This window comes from Cygnus olor, chromosome 1 (assembly GCF_009769625.2).
Source record: "Cygnus olor isolate bCygOlo1 chromosome 1, bCygOlo1.pri.v2, whole genome shotgun sequence".
Lineage (NCBI taxonomy): Eukaryota > Metazoa > Chordata > Aves > Anseriformes > Anatidae > Cygnus > Cygnus olor.
This window is the reverse complement of record NC_049169.1, coordinates 15,247,596-15,272,022: the sequence shown is the minus strand read 5'-3', so window position 1 is coordinate 15,272,022 and position 24,427 is coordinate 15,247,596. Positions and strand designations below refer to the sequence as shown.

The following is a 24,427-nucleotide window of genomic DNA, read 5'->3' as shown; positions in this document are numbered from 1 at the left end:
TCTGCAGAGCCTGCAATACCTGGAAGATGAGCCTTTGCAGCTGCTTCATTCTCTGTAAGTAGACACAAGTACCTTACAGCCCACTTCACCCATACTTCTTTGGTCGTGACTGTATAGTTAGTCGGACTGTGTAGTTACTGGCTGACTCTGCACAGCAAGGAGCAGGATGATGGTACTGCACAAATGCCTGGAGCAAAATTCTGCCTTCGCTAGTCCCTGCATTAACAACCGCTAGTATCTTTGTTGTAGTACATGTGACGTGTTTTCTTTATTAACTACTATTAACACTTTGGAATGTGCAGGTTCCTGTGCAATATTTCAGATAAACCGTATCCTAAATGTACCAAGGGCCTGGCTACAATCTGGCCGTGCTGGTGTCAGCTGCCTCTGCCGCACTTCACCTGCACGGTCAGCAGTGGCAGCTTCACTGGTGGCAATGCAGGAGCAAAGATATTTATGATATTATGCTGTCTGCTTAGACAATAAAAAGTATCCAAAGGTGCGTGTCCTGCTGGTGGCGAAGCTTCTGCTATTATATAGGAATGGCAGGAAAGCATTTGCAGATGTTTTTACTGTAGACTTACTGTCCTCACGAAAGCTGCTTTTCTTTTGAAAGCGGTACAATAGGATTGCTAGGGCTTCCCCACGGGTTAGGACGGTAACTCCCAGCAGCCAGGGTAGGCTGTCTAGCCGCTGAACCCACGGAAAGGCTCTCAGTTTTGAAGTCCTACTGAAATACATTGTCCCAAGGCATTTTGTTAGGATTGCAGGAAATCCGAAACGAAGCTGCAGATTTTGGCAGATAAGCAGGAGGTGGCTGCCAGTCTGAGGCGCAGATGGAGTATTTGGAGAAGCCAAAGCAGCATGGGCTCTCTGTTCCTCCCATGGAAGCATCACACTGATTAGATTTTTAGCGCCTGAAATGGCCTAATTTAGGTTTTGAGATAAAATACGGTAGGGAGAAACAGTCTCTTCTTTATTTCTTTTTCACAGATATTTAGGAGATCGGAATCATGTTTTAATTTTATTTTTTTTAACAGCCTGGGGTTGTAGAATATGATTTTATCACGTAAGCGAACTCCACAGCAATTTTTTTTATTTGTGGACTAGGTAAATCTTTGAAGATATTTTTTATGCCATGTTGCCAAGAAACTACTTCAAGGTTTATGATTGCAGTAGACTTAGTCCTTAGTCTTTGCACCTTTTTTTAAAATTTTTATTTTTAATTTTTATTTTTTACTGTGTCAGCTGAGGGAAGGGGTCAGGAAACTAGTGTTCACGCTCAAGTCACTTGTTGGCTGAAGTTAGTAATCGAAGGCAGTGGGAGGTTAGTATTAGTTTTAATAGGAGCACCTTTATACGTGCAGCTTAGTCACAGCAAAAAGTTGCTGTCAGCTGGGTAAGTCACTCCTGTCTGGGTATGAGGGACTGCCATGGCCCCCAGCAAAAGCAGCTTTGTAAACATGCATTTGTATAGGGCTTCAGTAATAGCCTGTGCAGCATGAAATGTACTTTCCTGCTGCTCAGCTGTCCTTTGACTTCTCTGATCAATTTTTAAACAAACGCATACAGACAAAACCATTTGCAGGCCTATTCTTAGTAGGCTAAAGCCTATTTAACATGCTGTACTGGTAAGCAAGTTGATTTCCTTGATTCCTAACTCAGCTTTATGCAGCACTTCTGGATTTTTTTTTAATTTCAATTTCTTATGCAGAGTTTTTCAAACACAGGTACAAAGATTTTCTTCTCTACGTAGCTGTGAAGTCACTCGCTTGGAGTTTTGTGTTCAGTTCAGAACATGTGGTTGCTAAAATTAATCTGATGCTTAGATGAGTTCATTGTGAATAAACAAAAATAACTGGCTACTAAAGTGAAAGGTTATTTGTCAAAGATTTAGAAGTTCAGCTGGCTTAGTAAGAATTTAAGTCTGTGCCTTAATAAACTTACTGGGAGGACATTAAAGGAAGATAACTTTATTAGGAATTCATAATGGGCTGGTTATTAATGGAAATAGTGCAACATTGTCTTACGAAGGAAGTATAGCAGGCCCAGAGGAAGGACACAAAGATGATCAAAGGGCAGGAGCACCCCTCATGTGAAGAAAGGCTGAGAGAGCTGGGGGTGTTCAGCCTGGAGAAGAGAAGGCTCTGGGCAGACCTCGTTGCAGCCTTTCAATAGCTAAGGCGGGCTTATAAAAAGATGGAGAGCTACTTTTTGCTCAGGCAGATAATGTCAGGACAAGGTAGAATGGTTTTAAACTAAAAGAGGGGAGATTTAGACGAGATGTTAGGAGGAAATTCTTTACTCTGAGGGCGGTGAGGCCCTGGCACAGGCTGCCCAGAGAAGCTGTGGCTGCCCCATCCCTGGAGGTGTTCAAGGCCAGGCTGGATGGGGCTTTGGGCAACCTGGTTTGGTGGGAGGTGTCCCTGCCCATGGCAGGGGGTTGGAAATAGATGATCTTCAAGGTCCCTTCCAACCTAAGCCATTCTATGATTATTTCATTAATTTTATTGAATCTTTCAAAAGAAGGAGTGGAACCCATGTTTGATTGAGCAAAATGCTGATAAAAGTGTAAATGAGAGCATTTCTGCATTGTCTTACAGATAAGCAGTAGTGTCAAGGTCTAAGCAATCTTGACATGGGGAATTGGAGTGATTTAGATCTAGGAGGATTAAAAAAAAAAAGAAAAAGAAAAGCATCATTGTCTTTGAAGGTTCGTTTGGTACACTGAAGACCCTTCTAGATGGCTTTTACAGTTCCCTGGGGATCTGTTCTGAGTGACCCAGAGATGTTTAGCATGTCCATTTAATGAATCTAATCATCCAGTTCCCACCTAATTTATGTTGTATTTCAGAGATTTAAGTGGAGAGGTGGATCTGTTCTTGGAGGAGCCTAAAGATGTAGGTGCTCACAGGTCTTACTTTCCATATTCCAGGATCATGGATTTCAGCACAGTGGCCATATTTGGTTTGATTTGCAAAAATGTGCAATAGATATGGGTGTAATTGCACAATATTAGAAGAAGCTGAGTTCTAGCTCAGTCTGAGCTGTAGGTCTTCATTAGCCTGAAGGAGACTGAATATACAGTTCTTGCATCGCGAGAGCACCACAAACAAGCCAAAGATGTCTGGGAAGAGACATCCTCCAGCCCTTCTTTCGGTGATGGTCACTAGTTAGGTCAAGAGTGCAAGACCAGGCAGAGAGCCAGCAGCAGAGAACTACTTAGCATAGAGGTCAGGTGTCTCAGGGAGTGTGAAAAGTTGTTTTTTACTCCCTGGGTTGTGTTTTATCTCTAAAATTTCCCCATGTGAAAAGCCTAAATAGTCCAAAGAGCAGAGATTAGAGTGTCATGCTCTTTAAAAGAAAATGCATCTGAAAGATTGTCACAGGTTCAAAGCTTCTTAGATAAAGGCAGACAAAGAGTGGGGTTTTCAACTTGCTGGAGTGCTCTAATTACAATGGGACTATTCATCAAAGATTAAGCGAATTGGCCACATCTACGTAGCCAGTGACAGAAGTCAGGTTTGAATAGATTTTCTAGCTGCAGTCACCAGTCCTGCCTACTACTCTGTAGATGTCATATTGATGGTGGGGTGGTTTCTATTATGAAAACAAATATGGTTTTGCTATTGAAAATGTTTTCTTCTCTTGCTATTTTTCTTTTTGTATTTGATCCCTAATGTTTGTAATTGTAATTTGTATACATGGAGCATAATTTAAATATATAAACTTATAATACATAGAGGATTTCAGGAGCAAACTATGCTTATTCAAACACCTGGTTAGAGAAGTTCATTTACAGAGTTAATCCTCTGGGACGAGGCTGTGACTTCTTACCCCTTTATGCACTGAGATTCTGGAATTCCTTGAACTCACACCTCTTTCAAAGTGTCTAGGTCTAGAGAGGTAAATTTAATATATGTAATATCCATGTTTTCTGGAGTCTTTTAGTCTTTTGATTTTAGTTAGTCTTTTTGTTTTCAGTTTTTCTGAATAATTCATTGCTTTGGCATACTCTGTTGTCAAAATGTTCCTTGGAGCTAACTATAACTTCTAAATGTTTGTTTAAAATGTTCCATTGTCATAGGTCATGCTTATCAATATTTTGTTGCTTTTATAGATTACCTTTCTCAAGGGATAGATCTCTCTGGAATAGAAGTAATTGAAAATGACCTGCTTTTTATTGGAAGAGCTCGGCTTGAGGTGGAAAATCAGGCTAAACGGTTGCTTGAGCAAGGTGTGGAGACTCAGGTAAAATACATGTTCTTGTTTACTTCCTTTCAAAAGTGAATTTTAGAAAGTGCTCTGAGGCTGATTTCCTTTGGTGTATCATTGTCTAATGGGGATTAAACATGAAAAAAAAACACCTTACTTGCAAGAGAAAGTCTTACACATCTATCAACATACAAAGAAATTGACAAAAATAGCTTTGCGCAATACATTTATTTACAAGAATAAAAATTTTGCAGGATCTGACCCTGAAAATTTGTGAGAAAGTGTGTGCAGATGTGAAGAGTTTAATTCTAAACAATGTGATAAAAGCCTGGTAATTGATAGGATTTTGCATTAAGCACACTATACTACATTGATAATATTGACAAGCTTTCTAGATAAATCTGAAGAATGTAGTTTCTTTAAACTGTAAAAAGATTTCTACTTTTTATCTGTGCAGTTATATAATAAAATGATTTAAAGAATTAACCATTAAAACTTTAAAGAACATTCTAAACTTCAAGGTAGATATTCACTATAGGGAATATCAAAATGAATATGCATAATTACTTTCATCCATACTAAATGTAATTATCTACATTTTTAATAACCTGGCCAAGTATATTATTTAACTGTTTGTAGTATCATTTGTGCTGTTCTCTTGCCTTTTTAAAATTTATGTTCTTTTGTCTATATTTTTATTAGTATTCTGTAAAAAAAGCATACTTTAAAGCTCCATTTCTGCAGTAAGAGGAGAAATCTAGCACAAGTTCCTATCAAATTTGTTTTTTAATGAGAGAACAAAGAGGATTAGAGCAAGACATTTATATGCTGTTTGTAACCGACGGCTAAACTTCATTGTAAGACAGTATAGCATATGTTTATAGCATTGAAGGGTGACATGAAAATGGAATATAAACAGAATGGAAAATCTCTTAATTAATTTGGCTTCATTTGATAATTGAGGATTAAAACGATTGGTATGTCTCAAATGTCTATTTAGACCTCTCATTTTAAGTAATTTTCTGAGGTAAGAATTCATGATTGTGGTAAACACCATTGACTAATTTTGATAGCAAAATGACAAGAAAAAAAACAATCTTTTTTATTTAATTACTATCGAAAAGCTGAAACTCCTGGCTATTTGAGCATGTTGTTGAGCTGTGATTGGGCATGTTACAAACTATGAAGCATATGCTATGTTAAATAAAGACTGAATGAAGATAGGGCCTGAGAAGAAGCAAGTAGACATTTATTTTAGATGTAGCAAAAGTCTTCATCAGTGTCTACACCTTCTAGTTTTTCATGTCAGATTTGACCTTCTCTGATAATTTTCTCTTCATATTAAATACTAAAACGGAACTGACAAAGAAACCCTGGGGAAATCAATCCCACTCCACTTGAAAAATTGACAGATTTATTAGGTGTTCCAGGCTGTATCCAGGTAATCAAGAGGTTATTAAAGTATATGCCTGTTGTGCTTTAGCCAGGGGCCTGTTTCCAGCATGAAAGTTTGTTTGGAAGATTGTTTGGAAGAACATTATTAGTGCTTAGTCATATCAGGAGTGGATATTTTCATGAAGTGATGTTGGGGTATGCTTCAGAGATTTGTTGTTGGATATGATGAGCAGATCAAAGGTTGCAAAAATAATGTGCTTTATAAAGTATGCATTCAGACATTGCCCAATAAACCTAGAATTTGAAAGACGGCTAGCAGATAATGTGTCTTTGATTCTTATTATTTGTCTTTGATTCTTATTATTGTAGCTGTGTGTTTATTGGCAAGGTGATTTACATTTATACCTTCCAAGCCCTGAGATTTCCCATAAGAGGGCCTAGGATCTTCATCTTTTCTTCTGTGTTTTGCAGCACAGAATTCCTTAGATAGGCAGCCTTCCTGCTAATTTCTGTTGTGAGAGCCAAGTCTGTACAATTGAGAATAGTGCATCTGTGTTTTGTCCAGGTGGTTCTTCGGTTATTTGATATATGCATCTGCGATTGCAGTTTTAGTTTTCACTTGTGTTTTCATCTTCTGTGTAAATAATACTTGGGATTAGTCCCTACGTTTTGTGGCTGCTATACTTACTAAGAAAGTTTTCTTTGCTGGTTAGCTCACACTTCAAACCCTTTCTGTTATATTTTCATACTTAGTGTGAGACTTTTCATCTTACAGCCAGGGGTGCCCAAACATTGTTCCATCAAGTGATGATAGTGTTAGAGCCATTAGGAGCCTGGTCGTGTGTGTGCAGAAGAGACATACATTTCTATCTCCACCATTTGTACTCCAGTGAAGATATAGCACTAGTTCTGAGCTAGGCTCACTGCTTTAACCACAGTCATGGGTCTCCTCTGAGGAAGAAAGATGAATTTTTGCATGTATGTACTGGTATGTGTGAAATGGGTTAGAAAACTATGCTCGTCCTTTTGACTTTACCAATATAAACTTTGTTAATTTGTTAGGATATGGATGATGAGGACTACGGTATCACTGAAGGTTGATTAAAATATAAAATATCTGTTTAGGTCAAACAAGACACAATACGGAGATGAGAGTAGAACTTGTAATTCCTTAATTATGCACCTTAAACACAATTTGTCCCTCTGTGTGGTACTGACAGGTTCTGTATCTTTGGCCACAGATACTAAAAAAATTTCTTCTTTGTTTCCTGGATTGATCAATGGATGACTGACTAACTTTCATAAGGAAACTTTTGGATAAATTATGTGATGTTTGTCGACCTGTTCCCATTAAGGTGTGGGCAGATTTGTTTTCCTACCTAGCATGGATCTGGAGAGAGTTAAAGTCATTGATAATGAAATTTTCTGGTGGTCTTGTAGTAAAGTTTCCTGATCATGTTAGAGAAAGCAAAAAATAAGTTAGAGTTTAATAACTGTTCATTGTCCAAATGAATGTTAAATTGTCTGCAATATTCTTTAATACATAGATTTATTTTTAAAATTTTTCCAAACGAAGAGCTTTATTAATTATAATCTCACAGAATAGAGAAGAGGGAAGAAAACAAAACAAACAAACAAAAAAATCCCAAACTTTACTTCTGCAAGATACTCAAATGCTGGATTTGTATACACACGATAAACATGTAAACAATACAATCTGGACACAATTACTTTCATCTTTAAAATGTTGTCACACTGAGCGTATTTGGGGGCATTTTGAATTTTCATATTGTAACTCACTGGGTTGTGATTTGTTTTGTTTTGCCTTCTTTTTCATAAAAGAAGCCCCTCCTCCAAGATATATTGTCTCTGGGACAACTACAGCATTTTTTTTTCCACATTAAAAAATTATTAATTAGATGCATATTTATAACTGTTCTTGACTAATGCTATTCAACGCCTGAGAACAAGCCATTGGAGGATGAAGTATCTGCATAATTAACCATTTTTCTGGAGGTGATGATCTAGAAGAAGTTGCTCAATTTATCTCTGATCAGGGTCCTCTAAGATAGGTGCTTCTGTAGTACATCTTGCAGTGTAACAGCAAGATTGGTGACATTAATCTGATATCCTGTGCGGACCAGCAGTTAATCTCATGTCAAGGATCTCTAACAATAGGTGTTCTTCATTATCCTCAAGGGATTGGAGGGAAAAGTATGTGCATAATTGACCATTTTTCTGGAGGTAATCATCAAGAAGTTGCACAATTTGTTTCATTTCAGGGTCCTCTGAGCTGAGTGCTTATGTTGTACAACTTGCTATGTTACAGTAAGATTGGTGAAATTAGTTTTAAATCCTTCATAGACCAGCATTTAGTCTGGTGTCAAGGACCTTAAACAATACATGGCACGTCCTGTGGCAGCATGTTCCAGACATACAAATGCACTTGGAGGTGCTCAAGATGTTGGGATATTAAGAATGGCTGACATTGGATTCAGTTTTTCACGTTTTTTGGTGAAACCTGCAAAAAGGTGATAATGTTGCATTCTTGAGTTATTTCTAATTATTACTGCCAAAAACATGGCTTTTGTAGCACTACTGTCTGGGTAAGGTCCTGTGATCTTGAATTTCTAATTATGAATCTTGCATACTTTAATAAGACTGCATGTTTTATTGAAACATCTTTCTTCATTAGCTTGTATTTTAACATTTTCCTTTGATGTAAGTAGGCTTGCTAATTTTTGCTAGTTTAAGTGTCATCTTCAGATTTGAATGTTGTATAATGAAATGGTCTGTGCAAGTGTATGAATATGCTGTCTATAGTTGTCAGCTCTGTGGAGAAGTGCTTAACCATAAAACGAAGTGTAATGTCATAGTAGAGTGACACTTAGGCTGCCCCACAGTTGTGTAGTGGGCTTCTTTGTTTTTAGCTTCAGTTCATTTAGCTTAGGATGTATTGTATTGCCCACACTGATGTGCTGCGCTAGTCGAAAGAAAAAGCTGGACTTCCAGATGTTTTGGCCTGTCCTTTGCTGCGGTTTTCGTATAAGCTACCACATTTTGACATACCTTCTAAAAAATATAAGTCCTCATATACTTCAGAAGGCAAATGGAAATTAAATTTGCATTTAATTGTATGGATAAGTACTAAATGATCATTATAATAGTAAATAAAGTAGAAAAATATGAGAAAAGAACTCCAATTTGGCACACGACTGGTCTTCTTTGTATCCATATTCTGTAGGATACCCTCATTAAAAGTCTGGGAAAACTGGAGTTGAAATGCTACACAGAGTACGCATTTTTTTAAAGTTGAAGAGCAGTCATTGCTTTTTTGTTGCTGTTGTTCTGACATTTATTTCTACTTTGAAATCTTGAAGTTGGAATTTAACCTTGTCACTGTCAAAAATGTAACCAGTATAGTACACTTCAGGCAGTAGCTGTTATGCTTCCTTATTATTCCGCACTCTTGGTTCCCTGGAGGAGATCCTGATGAAAAAGCTGTCTCAGTCTAGTTTCCATAATAAAGTGATTGACTACAATACGATATAGAAATGGAAGGCATTTCTGGTTATTCATTTTGAAGTCAATTACTTGAATCTAGAGTAAGAAGATTAAGTATTATCTGTAAAAAGGAAATTTTGGACCTGTGTGCTACTTTTGGCATAGGGTGAGGGTGGTAGCTATACTTAATGTTAACTTTAAATCATCAAGTTGTGCTTAGTGAAGACAGAGGATGAGATCTGCAGCTTTTTTTTTATTTTTAATTCACGTTAGCCACCCATTTTAGTTACTTTATGTAATTCTAATATAGACAGAGAAGACTTATTTCAACATGTCATATAGTTTTTTCTTTTACAGTAGTTCTGTGTGCATATAGGGGATTTTCACTTTATGTATCTTTACTTTATTCTAACCTTTAAGCTACTTTGTCACAGAGTAGTCATGTTGCATTATTCAATTTTATTTTTTGTCTTCAATATTATGGTTATGGTTTTCATGATCTTGTTAACTTGCTAAATCAAATTCCTTCATCTGGCCATCTGGTGCATGGTACTACTGAAGGAGTTTTCAATAAATCTAAATTAGTTCTTCCTTAAACTATTCTGTTAAAATGTGATATAGCAATGTATGGCTCATCTAACAACCAAAAAATATCTTCTAAGTGTATATTAGTTATATACTACTTCCAAATGGTAGACTTCATGGGGATTAACCAAACCTTATGAAAATTTTCCATTTACTATTTTGGACTAAAAAGAGTTCATTTTATCTTAAAGTATAATCTAATGGAACTGAAGTGTTAACCGTGTTTCAGTAAGTCAAAATCACCAAGCTAAACACTAAGTATGAATTTATGTTTCTGAACTATGGATTAAAATAAACCACAGATTTCTCTGCAACATAATCGGCTGATACTGATATAACCTAGAATATCTTTTCAGTTTCCATAGGAACAGATGATAGAATGTTTTGAATTTTGGAATAGCTAAAATGAATGTCTGGCTTCAATATAGTTCACTTTTATTTTGCGGCTTGCAACCTCTGCATGTGAGGGCTAAAAATGTGCATAAAAAAGAAAAGTGGAATATTCCCAAAACTCATATTAAAATGTGTTTTAGTAGTAGTAGCAATAATAATAATAAAAATATTACTTTAAGTCATTTCTGTGTATAATTACTCAGGTGTTGTTTTACTATACAGGTAGAAAAGGTATTTCAAAATCCACAGGAAAATAGAAACTGCATATTATTCTTGTTTGTTAATACCTATTCAAATGTTTCCCAACAAAAAAAAAAATGTTCCTAGTAGGTCATCTCTAATTTAATCTTCAGCCGTTGCTTCATCTCACCGTGTTTCCCTGTAGAGGTATGTTTTCTCATTGGAACAATTTGTACTACACAAGCAAGAACTTCCTGTAGCCAGAACAAAAAGATCAGCAAGACCTTGGCAAAATGCATACCATGTTGTATAGGTGAATATGACTAAAGGTGATAATCCAAGAAAGACAAGGAAACATGCTAGCTGTAGTAGTACTTGTTTTATTAGATGCTCGACATTTCTTTCCTAACAGGTCATGTAGCTAAATCAGAGAAGTGGTGCTTTGAGTGTAAGAACATTAAGAAGATTTAAAAGATACCTCTTCGTTTGGGACAAATAGATAAGTGACTCCAACATTTATGTAGAGGGAAAATATGGAGGCCTTGTTAACAAACGACTGGGATTCTAAGTGCCTGAAACCAGAGGCCTCAGGAATGTCGATAACGTAGGACTGCTCAGTACTTGAGCTATTTTCATTTGTTATAACATTTCAGGTTCTTGATCTTTAAAACATTCTGTACTCACGAATTAGTGTGGTACTGGAAGGCAAAAAAAAAGAAACAAGGAAACAAGCAAGTGCAAGTAAGTTAAATAAGTACAAACAAGTAAGTAGCATGTTAACTCAGGATAAGTTCTTTTCAGTACAACAGTTTTTTGGTCTGTGAATGGGGCTACATTGTGCTAATGTTCAAATAATAACTTTAATATCCATATTACAAGATTATTTTTAGCTATCATTAAATAGAAGACTCACATGGGCTGTAGTTATCTGAACATATGGGCAAGTTTAATAACAATATTTTGAAAATACAAGGATTTTCACATAAGAGTGTTATTTGGATATTGGAATATAATTTACTGTTGCAAATGTGCAAAGGACACTGTGTCACATATTTCTTTCTGAATATTGATTAATAATTTTTATTTGATTTTATTAATGCTTTTATTGATGGTTCTGGTTAGCACTTTTGCATCCTCTTTTAGAAAATTCTTCACAAAGTGTAGTACTTGGCTTAAGCAGGTATTAGCAAACCTCATTCTGCAGGTATGCAAATACAGAGTAGTTCTAATGAGAGGAAGTTGGAAGCTTCTTAACAAAGTATTTGTGTTAGCAAGTTTCTGTGCCTTAACAATTAGGCAGCAGTGGCCCCTTTTAATAGGCCTTTTTTCATTAAATTCTTTTTTTTCACACTATGAAAATAATGTTTATTTATTTTTAGATAGATCCTGGAAGCCTCTATTTTGTAACACAGTACTGTCTGTAGCTGTAATTGTTCATCTTTCCAAATCTAGTGCAGTGAAAGTAGAATAAGCATATTAAAATGAAACTAAATTTTAATTCTTTAATTTATGTCCAGCAGAAAGTTTCTGGGCATGAGAAGGAGGAAAAGAGGCTATAGCTAATTAGTCATTGAAGGGCCCCTTACCTTCCATCAGCGTTACTTCCCAATCAGTAACTCTTGCTCCGAGCTCTCCTTCCAAGATCCCTAACTGTTAAGCAGCAATGTAGCTGTGCAGCAACCTTGTCTGCAATCGACTCCACATCCATTTCTTGTTCAATATTCAGTGTCAGATTTGGCTTTTATAAGGTTAAAAGATGATTTTACACCAGATATTGAAGTTATGAAGTGCCAGTAAAATGTTCGCACCAATATCTGATGCAAAAAAACCCCACAAGTTTCCTTTTTTGTGAGTTACTTTGTCACAACATATTGGGGACTACAGTTCTACAGTTTAGGTTATGGCTTCAAAAAAACTTCATATTTAATTAGGTCCAGGTTAGAGATTTTTTTTTCCCCTTTTCCCTCCCCTGCATTGTTTTTCTTCCTTCATATCGTATTAAACCAGAGAACTGAGAAATGGAACGATCATTGTTTCCTGGATTTGGGTTGCTTGGCTAGCTCCACTGGGGTGATGGCAATGGCAGCAGCTTCTATCACAGTACCTAGTCACGTACATATTCAGGAATAGGGCATGCCACCACTCTATCTTCATCTGTCCAGCTGCTTCCATTATACTACTATATTATAAGACCTCAGAATGCCTTCAGAAGCACTCAAATTCAGATGACGAGGCCATGTCCCCAAACACCGACCACCTTCCTAGGTTACCTCTGTTGATTTCCAGACTGAGACCCCAGCTGTACCCACCACCTACCACCTGAAAGCTCTGTTTCTCTCTGAGATGTTCCTGTTGGTCATCCTGGGATTCAGGCAAGCCTGGCAGAACCAGAAACTGCCTCCTCCTTGGCTAACAAGACAGTTAGTGTCCCCTGTGCCCCACTGGGAGAGGTGTGGGCTTATGGGTTTGGGTGGCTTGGCAGAGGGATGTTTCTGGTAGATCGTCTGTTAGTGCTCTTGGCAATTAGTTATACGTCTGCTGGACACGTGTTGCACAGAGTAGCTCTCATCAAACTGCAAAGCAGACATCCCCAGTAGGATGCTGTGAATAGCAAATGAGGCAGGAAGCAACCTTCCCTTTTTCCCTTTTCTCTCTAGCAGGTAGTACATTGTGGTGTAAGGAATTTGTAATTAGTTGATATGAGGCAGAGGGTAATAAGCAAATATTGAAAATAGCAGAAAGCTGGAGACTGGGGTTTTGGGGAAAAATCTGCTTGGATAGAGACATGCATATTTAATAAGTCTTCAATAATTCATGTAATATTAATGTGATGTGTACAGTAATGCAAGTGTTTAGTAATGTTTTTGTCTGAAATTCTAATACCTAATTGGGATTTTTTTTTTAAATTTCTGTCTTAAAATTCCTTTGGAACAGGTAGAATTAACCTAAGTAAACATTAATTGTGCTACAAACATGTCTGCTCTAGATATTTAACTGAAAATAGTTTAGTCCTTACAGTAATTACAAATCTGCTTTTATCAAAAGCTTTTATTAACTGAAAACTGTCTGATTTTCCAAATATTTTTGTGCCATGATCTCTTTTAATGCATTTCCCAGAGAATCCATCACTATCTAAGCTGTCATTTTTTTCCTTTGTTGTTTTTCTTCTGACAAGGTACTGCTTTATGTTTGCTAGTCCGAATTAAAAAAAAAAAAAAGACAGCTGCAATGAGTGGTATAAAAGGAAGGTCTATGTTATAAAAACAACAAAAAAGGGAGATATTTTTGCTTTGCTTTTTGGGCTTGATAAGAGCTTATACATTTGCGATATTTTATGAAACTGTTGAAGCTAGATCTGTATCTTATGTTTCTACACTACACCCAGTTATATAAAAAAAAATTGAAGCTTTCATAAAATGGACGTTGAAGAATTTTTGTACCAATTTTGTTACCAAATATAAGCTTTTTAATAAAATATGGCATTTTTAATGTACAAGAAGGTGAAGATTGTTTGAGCAATTACTTGAATAAACAGTAAGTTAAATCCTGAGGCAGATCCAGTATTCCTGCTGGGCAAACATGCCAGAACTGCAGGAAAAGCGAAAGCACTGGAATTTTTGAAGGGTGTTCATGCCAGAGATCCAAACGTGCAGATTTTTGCAGGTCCACTGGATTCTTTTTCCAAGATAGAGTTTTGCCCCATATATGGCTTGCTTTCCAAAATAAAAGGCTTTATAACCCAGCAATGAACGATGAATTCCTTGGTGAATACTGTTGGGAACACAGTGCTAATCGGTAAGTATGTGAGCATACGTTATAGAAACCAATATTTTAGGGAGCATCACTACAGCATAATAGAGATAAAATAGCTGCAAAGATGGCAATGATAGTATTTTCTTTAATTGAGCTAAAATTAGTTCATGCCAAAGTATATCCCTTGTAGTCTGGTTGCTGAACCATGCTGAAGCGTGCACACTACTGCTGCCGCCTCTATTAGGCTCGAGGAATGTAAGCATGGGAGTGTGTGCCCACGCTGCAAGCGAGATGGACAGCATGTTGATATTTTCGTTCTGGTCTCCTTGCTTGTGAAGTGTACGTGTAGCAAAGGTTATTGGATGCTGACACATCTTCCCTCTCCAGAACTCAGAGGGTGGGTATTTTTTGTAACTCTTTCCCTCCAGGAGGGGGAAAGGAGGATGAACTGTGCTCTCAGTCGTTCCCCCTCCCTCTTCTAGCACTGTATGTGAGCAAAGTTAAAATGTGTATGCATATGGGGAGGAATGTGTGCAGGAGTAGGAGTTACCAGTGAGGAGGATGGGAGGGTGCCATATGTTCTCCTGCACTGCAGGTTTTACTGTTCCCCCGAGAACGTTGTTCTGAAATCCTATTGATTTCTTGTCCAAAAAAAATCAGTTGTCTTGCAATAGGCAATCAGTATTGTAAAAGATTTGGCTATTACTGCTTATGGTTGCTATCCTTGCAATTACTGGGATGTAAGCACTGACTTATTTGAGGAAATCCTAAGTCACCTTGTTTTTTGTTATGAAGGATTTTCCTGCATTCAGATCTAGGTCAGTATTTATTATTATTACAGTCTTTTTTTTTTTTTTTTTTTTTTACTACATATTGCAAATCATGTTCCTGAAGCACGTGAGTATCACCCAAAAGAAGCCCAAAAGAAATGCTTAGTATGAAATTAGTGTTACTCACTTACTTTTTGGTGTAGATTTTTTTCTGCCTAAGAAGTTAATGCATGAGGCTTTTTCCATTCTGTTCTCCTTTCTACACAACTCTTATTTTATCCCCTTTTAAAATGTTAACTAGGAATTTGCTGTACAAAGTCCTGTACAAGTAAATACAAGCAAACTTTACACATATTGAAGACTTTTCGATTGCTGGGTTATTAAAGGCCATTCTTCTACACATTTGGAAAATACACTCCCTTTAATTTACCCAGGCATCAACACTTCCACCACACCTTAGAATTAAACTGAACCTGCCTCACGATCAAAGATATTTTTCTTCTTAATACCAAGTAGCATTCTTCCTGGAGACTGTCTTGACAGTGTTTTGCTGTACTGAGCAATGGGAAAACATCGCCGTGTGAAGTTTATGTTGCTTCAGTGCAGGTTATAAAGCAATCATAAAATCAATGAATTCATAGACTTTTACGGTGAGCTAAGAAGCCTCGTGCTCGTGTAATCTGACCTGTGGGGTGCTGGACATAGATTTAATTCATTAGAAGCTGAATTGTAAGGTGTGAAGCAGAATAACTATTTTAAGATGTGAATTACATTCTAAAGCAAGGGCTTGATAAGTAAATTCTTCAAGACTGACCAGTCTTGAATTTGAAAAGTTCTGTGCAAGAAACCACATCATAGCCATGTATAGTCTTTGGTCTGAGGTGCTCGACACACCAAAGCTGCTGGTACAATAAAGTATGTAATGAGAATAATGGTCCGGCATGTAAACATCTGAAAGATGATTTCTAATGCATATTATTTTAAAATGCAAGTTTGCTTACAACCACTTCTATACATAATCTGGAATTACTCTTTTCAGTTTGGAAGTCTCATGATTTTATAGAACATCTCTGGGGTTTTCTCTTAAGAAAAGTTTTAGCATAGGTTTTACTTCTGTTTGGAGATTTTTTCTTCTAATTTTAAAATAAATGATAAGAACTTAAAAAAAATAAAAGTTAGGTTACTTGCTTTAACTAAAATTTAGTTCTTAGATTAGTTCTGTAGTCTACAACTGATTTTTTTTCCTTCCACTCAAAGTACCTCGTGGGCAGGGAACCCAGTACCTATATGGGGCAATTTAATCGTGCATCTTGACATATAACTGTGCCTGGTTCTAATTACTCTTGCACACTAAATTTCTTCTTTAAAGACTATTTCTATTGTATCTATATACAATTTTTATGAACAAGCTATTACTTCCCTTTTTTTCCTTGGAAATTCAACTAGTAAATACTCTGTGCCCCAGGTATAAGTACTAAATGTTCTAAAACACTGATGTTTTCTTGTGTAATAGTATTATGCACTTCAGTTTCTATGAGGGGTGTTTGCATCTTTGTTTTCTATAACACATTGTAGCCTTATTTATATTTCATGTTAGTTAAATTCACAGTTTATGTATCTTTTGAACAAGGGAAAATACAAGGGGGATGGTAGCTGAATTTTAATAATAGATGAGGAAAGAAGTTGTGATTGTAGCAGTTTTCCTAATGCCACTTTAGTAAAGAATCTTTGTTAACAATCCCTATCAATCCTTTATATATATGGAAACATTTTACTTTGTTACTGAGAATTCAGAGGAGTGCTGGCAAAGCTAATTTCTGTTTCCGTTTAGAGTTCAGGTTCTCCATTTCCAGTCTCCTTCCATTTTGTAGAGCTCTTTTGTACTGTAATTCTGCATGAAGTATGAGTCAATAAAAATCTTGGCCACCAAGTAGTATTCATACTATTGCATTGCAAGTTCTGGGCAAGATCATGTCTTGTCCATGTATCAAGATCATGTATCAAGATCATGTCATGTCCATGTATGTCATGTCCACGCGGCATCCCGTTAGGCAGTAGTATCGCATGTGAAACTTGGATTGGAGCACTAGATGTATTGTAGTAGTCAGCAAGTAATGTTGAGAGGTTTGTTTGTTTGTTTGTTTTCCCCGGGTTATAATTATAATGACTAGTGATAGGCACTGTATTAATGTCTTTAATTAAAGACATGTTTTTTTGAAATGTGCATCCCCAAACCAGAGAGATCTCATGTTGATGTGAGAGCAATTCACATTCCATATGCCTTACTATGACATTTCATTTAAACAGATTATGGTGTTTGTGCTTTTTGAATTCTAAGCTTGTCCAGCTTGAGAAGTTGCATGTCATCATGTCTTATTGTCATATGCATATTTTAATAAACTCCTGCTGATTTTAGGTCCATAAGAGAGAATGTTGAATAGTACCTCAGTTAGAACAGACATTGGGAAACCCTTTAAAACAATGTCCAAAGACATTGGGAGGCCTTTTAAAACCCTTTCAGTTTTAAAGTGAATCATATAACTACTCTTTCAGTAGGGCTATCCCACCCAATTCTTTATGTTTTTATATTCAAAGAGGCATATGGAATGTAAATTCCACTCACATCAACATGAGATCTCTGGTTAGGGGCACTCATTTCAAAAAAAACCCAAGAAGCCTCTTTAATGAAAAACATTAATAAGTGCCTATCACTAGTCTTTATAATCGTAACCCAATTTTTTATGTCCATCTTATGGCAATTCAATATATACCATGTTTTCTTGGTTTGCTTATGAGAAAGTCACGTAAAATAGTGTCATCTGTACTTCAAATCAAAATGTGTTATCTATCTCTCATTCGAAGGTACGTTACTCTGTCACAGAAATTAATTACTTTGGTTTGGCATGATTTGGTTCTGACAAAGCCATCTCAGCTATTATTTAGCACCATATTAAAATTTCCTTGTGCATATCAAAAGGCAATTTAACTGTGCAGTCAAATGTAAATAAGTTATTACTTTGTGGCAATAAGACTAAACAATACTACAGTGCTATTCGGTGGTCTAGTTTTGAGGAACAGAAATGTAATGTACAAGATGCTAATTTCAGAATAGTGCTAGTGCTAATGACTTCGTTATATGAGAACTTTAAACTCCTTAATGTCTTGTTTGGATTTCAACTCAAGTTTCTGGGAATTTGCTCAGGTAAATTGGCAATTAAGGTACTTTCTGACGTAATTAGTGAAGCATACTTTAATTAATAAACTTGCAATCACTAAATGTAAGTTCTATTCTTAAAGTGCTACAGCTTGGATAATGAAAACATTTACAACCTATATCATTCATGGAGAACAATAGTAGAATACACCTTATTACATTTTGCAATGAATCAGTGAGCTCTCTTCTCTTTCTTCAGCCCCCGCTGCTGACAGCTATTTTAAGAACAGAATTAATACTTACGTATTTACAACTCCTGTAAATCAGATGGATTAGAGAGAATAAGTTGTAGACAATGCTAAAGTTGGAATACATTTTCTAAAGTGTATTAGACACCAGCTGTAAATATATAGCAGAATTCCTCTGTAATAAATCAAAGCATTTATGATAAGCCTGGGCTGTGTACTAACTAGTAAGCATGTTATCCTACTCATTCTTGTTGTACTTTTGTATATAGTAGGGTACATCCAGTTAAGAATTGAGAACAGACATTTTTGTGGGCTACTATGGTTGGTTCTCTGACAGCTAAGATGCCAATATGGAACTAACATAACCTGCTCTGAAACTTTTTTTTTTTTAATTCACATATTTGGAGTTTAAATACAGTTTCTGACCAATCCTTAGATTGGATGTGAAAGTATGAATTCTAGAAGAGCTTTACATTATCTCATGGAGACGTAGTCGTGATTCATTATAGCTTTTGTGGATTTGCTTACTGCAGGTCACCACTTTGAAGACTGGGTGATGGACTAGGTCAGCAGTTGCTGTATAATGATCCTCATCTTCTTATAAGGTGCTATAAGCCCTGACTTCTTCAAGTCACGTTTACTGTTGTGTTTGTTTTTTCTTTCTTACTAATCACACAGGTCAACATTTGTGAATGGATCTTTGCTCACAGTCCCTGCAAAAAGGGGGTGGGCAACTGGTAGTGTTTTCTTTGGGCTTTCAGTTTCCCTTTTTTTCCAGAAGAGTTTGAGTCTTTGACTTTGAAATCTTTGCATCTGAACAGTAAGTTTCTTGAGCACATGATAGCCAAATTTATCTCCACTTATAGCTATGACTCTGTTGAACTGTTTTAGAAAGCTGATTTCCTTCTAATTGTAACTTTGTATTTTTAGAGTGTGTGTATCCCTACAGAATTTATATATATTAGCAGGGAGAAATGTGCTAGAAATAATGGAGGTTGAAGATTTTAAGAGTGATTATTTAAAGACAAGATAAGCGGCAAGACATTCCTAAAAGTTATCATAAGCACAAAGCTAACACAAAACCAAACACTACTGGTCCTACTGGTCAAGAGAATAATTAAAAACATCAGAGATGTTGCTGAGAAGGTGCTTTCTTTTATTCCTTTTGACTCGCTGCAGAAGATGCTGTGGAAAATACATCTGCTTTTCCAAGGAAGATATGTAGAAGATATTAATGTAATTATATAAATTGGGAATACAGCTATGTTCAGAATACTCTAAACTGGACTAATCGCTCTCTCAGAAGTGTTTCAGAAAAGAGCACAAAAAAGTTTAGGAGTATTAAAAAAAAAAACAACAAAAATGTCACAAGAAGAAAAATTGAAGATACCATGAGGTTATTTAGTTTAGAAGTCAGTTAAGTTGAACCAATAAAATATATGTAATTATCTAAAACAGTGACTGTTACACAGAAGAGAGAAATTGACATCTGTTAGACTTTCCAGTTTTTATGAAACTGCCCAACATTTATGCATCTTTAATTTATTTCATTATTTCTAATAATCTTGATTTACTGTAGTTTAGTAGATTGTACTTTGGGGGGTGAATTTCTCGACAAAATTGGCCAGACTTCCTTTAGATGTCTGGATTGTTCAGATTCTTGACAACAGGGAAACTTGTAATTTTAAAGCAAGACCATATTAAGTAGTGAGAAGTCCTTTGAAATGAGACTTTAAGAGAGGGAAAAGAATTTGAAGACAAACACATTTCCTTCAGATAAAATGCTGATTTTGATTTTTAAATTTCTATGTTCATATTCTGTCAACACTAAAAATGGATATTAATATTTTGAAATTGAATATTTGCTAATTCTTTCATGAAGAAGACTATTTTTAAAAATCAAAGCCTCATTTCAAAAAGCATCACCTTTTTGCATATGTATTTTTGATAGAAAAGAGTCCCGATGGAAAGCTTTTGACTGAAAGTGATTTCTTAATTATTTATGAATCTATTAGTGGAGGCAGAATACTGATGTAGATGTACCTTTAACTTGATTAGGAATATCACACAAAACCCATTAAATAGTTACCTGGTGTAAAAGTAAACTTATATTCAGTGTAATTAAATCAATTGGCATCTCTGAATGCCACTAACAGCAGGCAGAATAAGACTAAATTGCTGTTGCAGATTTAGAATAGTTCTGAAATTTTGAACTTCTAGTTGGTGAGGTTAGCAGCATATGCTAGTTAAGGTTTCTCAGTGGTCCCAGGAAAACGTAAAGGAATATTTATGTTAGTACGTAGTACAATTTTGTAAAAACTGTCCTTTTCTGTAAATATAGAAATGGTGTTTTTTAATTTGTTTCTTTTTGGTTTTGTTCTATTGTGTTTTCCAGCCAGATCATACAAAAGTTGTTGAACAGAGACTTTCAGATCAGTAAGCAAATCGTGAGACTTTCATACAACAGTCACAACTTAACAGTGAGGAAAATTTGTTAATTATTAACATTAGAACCTATAAAGTTGTTAGTACAGAACGTCTCTGAAACAATGACATTTAAAATGTAAATTTCAAGATTTTTGATGTATGTCATTTACACACAGTAATTCCATTAAAAGTCTGAAAGATCTCTGAAGAACTTGCTAGATTGGAGGAAAGTAATGGATTTTGTTAGAAGGTGAACTACTTTCACTTTAGTAACTTATTATACAACTTAGTAACTAAAGTAACAATATTTTGACAATAGCATCATTTAAAAAATAAAAATCTTTGTCACGCTTTAATATTACCATAATGCTAAGACTTGGCTGGCGTACATGGCATCAGCAGGTCAATGAAAGATGTCTTTTGGTTATTGCTTAAGTGAGTGTAGATTACAGTTTTGCTGAGTAATGCAGTAATTTTGTTATATTTTTCAAGCTTAGGAATTTAATACTAATGGTAATACTCTGTACATTGTTCGCAATAGGTTCTCTTTCATAAATAATGGTTATAATAAGATAAACAGAGAAATCTTGAGTCCTCAAACAGGTTTCTTCTGAACAAATTTATTCTCATGAAAAATAAGTATTAAAGGCAGTTCAACTAATGAATATCTACACAATTCATCCTCACTCGCTGACTGCTACAGTTACCCTTGGTTCGGTGTTGCTAGATGACATAAGTGATGTCACGCTGTTTATCCAAATGACATTGGTACAGGAAAGAGCTATTATTAGTCCAAATGTTTCCCTTCCAGGAGTCCATTGGAACCTGATTGTCCCTGTTTGGGTTTATATTAATACAGGTCCCTGAAAAAAGTCATGTCCTTTTAATACAAGTTTTCTTGCCTCTCTTTTTTCCTTTAAAAAGCAAGCGAGCTACACCTGGATAAAATTACGCTCTTCCTCTAGCAGTATTTTTCCCCAAGGAATGTTGTATAAAGTCTCTGGTCTAGAGTTTTAATAAAAGGGAAATCATATTAGATGTTAGAACAATTCCACAAAGTTCAGAGGAGTTGTGAAGAATTACAAAAGAATTAGTGTAGGTACAACCTGGTTTTAGTTTAGTTCTGAACATTAGCTTGAACCCAACCATTTCAAGCTTTGAAGTCAGGAACTTCTGCAAGCGTTAAAGATCTGTACAGTGTGGTTGTTTCTGTTAGGAAGGACTATCTGACCTTGAATGAAGTGTAAAAAAATACATATTCCTTTTGTCTGTAGCCATATAAAAGAATGAGTCTGACTGAACAAATGCATTTTTTATTGGCTTGAGGTCCAGCTTTTTTTTTGTACCCTCTTGACCGCTTCTAAGTGCAATGCTAAGACTTAAAGCATGCAGTAGAAACAAGGCTGAGCGTTGAAGATGCTGTTTTCATCTTTTCTTAATGAAAAACATGCATTTGTGGGGTATAAATCTATGTTTTCATTGCATCTCCTTGGAGAGTCATCTTAATGCCTACTGTTGAAATTCAGCACTTTGCTGATGCTTGAGCTAAAGCATGGTCCTTTAATACAAGAATTGTTCAATTATCATCATGGCAGAGTGAAGGATGATGCCTTACATGGATGTCCACAGAGGCTGATGTTAGAGAAACTGATCCAGTTTACCAGACTGGATCAGGATTAGAGTTATTCTTTGAATTCTTATTGCCAATTTGGAATGAATGCACAGGACACTGCAACACTTATGTCTGGAGAAGAAGCCAGTGTATTTTAGTATTTATTTTTACATTATCAGATCATCCTTTAGTCCCTTAGAGGCTTAAAGAATATTTATATTGTCCTTGAGATTTTTTATATGTAAACAGACACTAGCTTTTCCCTGATGTAATGATTTAACAAGCAAAGTTCAAATGAGCAATAAGACACCATAATTACTTCAGTGCTGCCTTATGTGCTTCATTAGCAAACAAGTATAGTGAACAAGGATTCATCACCTCCTTAGAGAAACAGGACAAGTCAGTAGGGCAAGTAGGAACGGATACAGGAATATGGCTTTCTCAAGTCATAGGAATCCTTGCCATAGTTTGTCCTAAGTTCTACAATAAGAAGTATACCTCTTGTGTTTTAAATATATTCAGAACTTGTCTCAATTGGTCTGATACTTTTTTACTGGAGTCAGGAACTGCTAATGAAATGTTTATTATTTCTGGTAATAACTGTTAGAGGTTTATGAATATCCCACGTATTTCCACCCCCCAAAAAAGCCCAAAGAGCAAACAGTGAAAAACAGTGCAGAAGCACTTTTCAGTAGCAAATCTTTTAATGGGCTGTGGTTGACCATGCTATTAAATGGACTATTTTGAGTTGGTTCAACCACTGATGTTTTTGTGTAAAGCTTCCCCTCTAGAATTCTGCCAAAAAATAATAGTGTGAGAGAAGTTGAAAAAAAAACACAACTGTATACTTATTTGGCTATATGCAACTTCAGTGGAATACTCTTAGGTCATCTTAAAGATTGTTTTTTCCAGACCAGAATTATTTGATTTGCACTTAACTTCCAGTACCCGGTGCTAATAGAACAATTCAAATGGTTCAATTTATTTATGACAGTGAAATAGATCCAGGTCAGGAAAGACTTAGATCACCTTGTCTGATCTCTGCAGTTTTTTCAGCTACAGCATTTTAGCCTCAAGATGTGCCGTAATCAGGGCCATGATCCAGACGTCAGCATGTCAAGGAGCTGACAGGGTGGAATATGCCCTTGCAAACAGTTCGAAGGAAGAGTAAGATGAAATCCTACTTTTTGGTAAGATGAATTCACCACTTTTCCAGGAACCATAGTTGTTACATGGCCTTCTGAAATACTTCATTGTGCATTCTCTTTAGAATTTATTACCTTTCGAGAAATGTTCCTTGGTAAATAAGGAAAGACTGGAGAATTAATCTTGTGTTTTCACTTACTTTTATTTTTTTTCTGAAATAATTAGAAGTTGTTGTTTTTGTCTGGTTAGTTGACTATTTACTAAGAATGAACTAGGGGAGAGAGAAGGCAAGGAAAGTGTGGAAAGTAGCTGGAGGTATAGATGAACATAATTTATGGTTATAGCAAATATAGTTATGGTAGGCTCCCCAGTGGAAAAACAGGCTAATTTTGGTTTCCAAGGATTAAAGCGCATAACTTTTATTTGATTTTGTGATAGGACTTTAAGTTACTTCTCTTAATCCAGCCTTGTAACTGTCAGCAATGTCATTGGAATTAGTATATGGAATTACTGTATGGAGAGAGAACTGCTGCCTGTTGTGGATACATTCAGGAAAAGTACACAATGCTTGTGCAGAGAGAGAAAAGCATTTTTTTTTTTCTAGGAGAATTAATGCAGTTTGGGGGGGTTATATATAGACTCAGAAAAAAACACAGTTTAAATACACAGGGACAGCAAATACGGTGTGGAAGACAGAGAGGGAGAGTGAATGTTCAGTTTAAAGCATTTATTGAGTGTGTTCTTGCTGCCTCTTTCTGATAGTTAAGTTTCATTGTTGTCATCATCTTCCCCAGGGAAATCGAGATAGCAGAGTCAGCTAAGTGATGTACCGGTCGGGTGCTCAGCCTCACGAAGGAAGGGGCTGACATCGCTTGGATCTTAACTCTCGGAAGAGCCAGCAGCATCTCTAGTTGACACTTGAGTATCCTGCTTCTCTTTCTCCATCCTCCATGTACTGTCCCCCTGTGTATTTAAACTATGTGTATTTCATAAATCTCGTATACAACCCTGCTCAATTACATTAATTTTATGGGAAAAGCTGCTT

The 24,427-nt window shown here is 36.1% G+C and overlaps 1 protein-coding gene across 1 annotated transcript in view; it reads left to right on the top strand.

The window, feature by feature from the left end:
• Positions 1-24,427, top strand: part of COG5 (component of oligomeric golgi complex 5) — a 185,740-nt gene that overhangs the window by 74,855 nt on the left and 86,458 nt on the right. Inside the window, exon 7 of the mRNA XM_040544709.1 lies at positions 4,121-4,251. Within this exon, the coding sequence (XP_040400643.1) occupies positions 4,121-4,251 (131 nt within the window). The remainder of the gene's footprint in view (positions 1-4,120; positions 4,252-24,427) is intronic.